At 24.1% G+C, this 2,196-nt stretch overlaps 1 protein-coding gene across 1 annotated transcript; it reads right to left on the reverse strand.

Moving 5' to 3' along the window:
- Positions 1-308: 308 nt before the first annotated feature.
- Positions 309-2,196, reverse strand: PGO_083670 (variable surface protein; the record flags this gene model as incomplete). The annotated part of the gene is made up of 3 exons (XM_028687589.1): positions 309-473; positions 579-2,036; positions 2,167-2,196. 3 exons carry the CDS (start codon positions 2,194-2,196, stop codon positions 309-311), a joined length of 1,653 nt encoding a protein of 550 aa, XP_028543390.1.

Raw genomic sequence — 2,196 nt, forward strand, 5'->3', positions numbered from 1 at the left:
CTTTTTACGACATATAAAAATATAAATTATGTATTTAATTCAATAAATTTATACATGATTACAAACAAATATATAAGCAGATAAATATAGCAAAAATAGATAGTTTAACAAATAAATAATGAAAATGATTAAAATTCAAATATTCATTGCATATAATAAAAATTCTAAAACAATTAAGAATTATTTTAATAATCATATTTATGAAATAATGTATTTTCCAGTTTTACATAGTACATATATGAAAAAATATTATTGGTTTAACACATATTTTTTATTTAAAATATCATTCAAATTAGAGAATATATTTTTTATCCAGAATTATAAGCAAAATTATATCCTATGTTTTTACGATTTTTATTCTTATTTGGAGTATTTTTTAATGATGATTTTTGTGTAATTTTTCTAGGTTCATTATCCTTTCGACTTTTTTTCTTTGACAGTTTCCTTTGCAAAAAAACTCCAAAAGGCGTAAACTATTTGGAACATGAAAAATATAAAAGATATAACTAGAATAATATTACAGTGCATTTTTAAATAAAATATATATATATTTCATTTATGGATAGAATTGCATTTACTTTATAATATATGAAAAAAACTAAAATCATCCCTAATATTAATGTACCCCCAATAAAAACACGGATAAATATGTTGTTTGATAATACGCGTTCATGTTCAGGATTATTAGTAAAATATCCATTACTATCTATGTATGTTACACCATTTGAGGTAGAATACAATGATTCTTCACCTTGATTATAATTTATTATGTGACTTTGATCACGCACGCTATCAAATGTTGAAGATATTGTATTTAATGATTCATTATTAGTACTGTTAGTCAGTTTAAGTTCTTTTAGCCCTTCTTTTAGCTTTTTCACGTAGTCGCATAGTTTGTATTTGTCCTCATGGGAAATTCTCGAATCACATGAAAAAGATCCGTCCCCAAATTTCCATTTGAAACCTTCTGGTAATGTTACAATAGGGAGGGTGTTTATTTCTTTATATTTATCACTTTTTTCATGATTTAATTCATTTGTATCTCTATGTGATTGACTTTTTTTTTCTAAAGGTTTAACAAATGATGATACACTAATAGAAGTCACATGTTTATTTTCACTTGGCTGAGATATTGTGTTATCAGTGGATTCTGAAAATAGAGGTAATATTTTACTTTTGTAATCTATTGTATTATTTATCCTACTGGGCTTAAGTGGAATCTTAGGTGATTTATGTGTCACTTGACGTAAGCTGCATATTAATTTATCTTCACCAATTGACTTACATGGTCCTGTATAAAATGTGCTCAAAATATCTGGTTCAGATTTATTAGGAGTAGATGAATCAGGAGAGCTTCCTTTAATCTTTTCTTTTTCTAACACCTCACAACTTCTTTTACCATTGATTTTTAATCTCTGCAAGAGTTTTTCAGGATCAAATGTATCATTACACTTAAAATAACTGAAACATGAATGCAACCATGAACCGTTACAGCAATTATAAGTATTTTTATGCTTGTTGTATAATTCAATAATTTTATTAAGATATTGTTCATATTTATCAGAATTCATATGATTACACATCTCATATGTCTTTATAGTATCAAAGTTGTAAAAGTAATCATATAAATATTTTTCTTCTACCCTATCATTTATTTTAGATAAGTTATCTGTTTCGTAGTCATATAAACAATTGTAAACACTGTAATTGACCATAATACAATTTCTTAACTCTAAAAATTTAGAGGAAATTGATTTCTTATCTTTATCATTTGTAGCATTATCTAAAATTTTTTTTATATTTTCATATATCCAATGTCTGTAATGATGACAACGATAGTAATATTCTATTGTATTACTAATATTAAATAAATTTTCTACATTTCGTTCTATTTTTTTACAAAGATTAGAAATATCATTTTTATTAGAATCAGAATTGTTTAATATATCACAACATTTACTCTTGTAATTACCTGCATCTTCATTTAATTTCTTGTAAATAACATATGAAGGGGATGATTGTAACAAAAGTTTGTCCTGAAATGTATGAAGAAATAATGAATTATAAAAAGATAATTAACTCATTTTTAAATAACCTAATTGTCATATATTTATTATAGAAATATATACTTATTTGATATTAATATTTTTTTAATTAAGAGTTAACATATTCGGGTATTTCTCCTGAAGATGACAT

The sequence above is a fragment of the Plasmodium gonderi genome (genome assembly GCF_002157705.1).
Source record: "Plasmodium gonderi DNA, contig: Chr08, whole genome shotgun sequence".
NCBI classification, from domain to species: Eukaryota; Apicomplexa; class Aconoidasida; order Haemosporida; family Plasmodiidae; genus Plasmodium; species Plasmodium gonderi.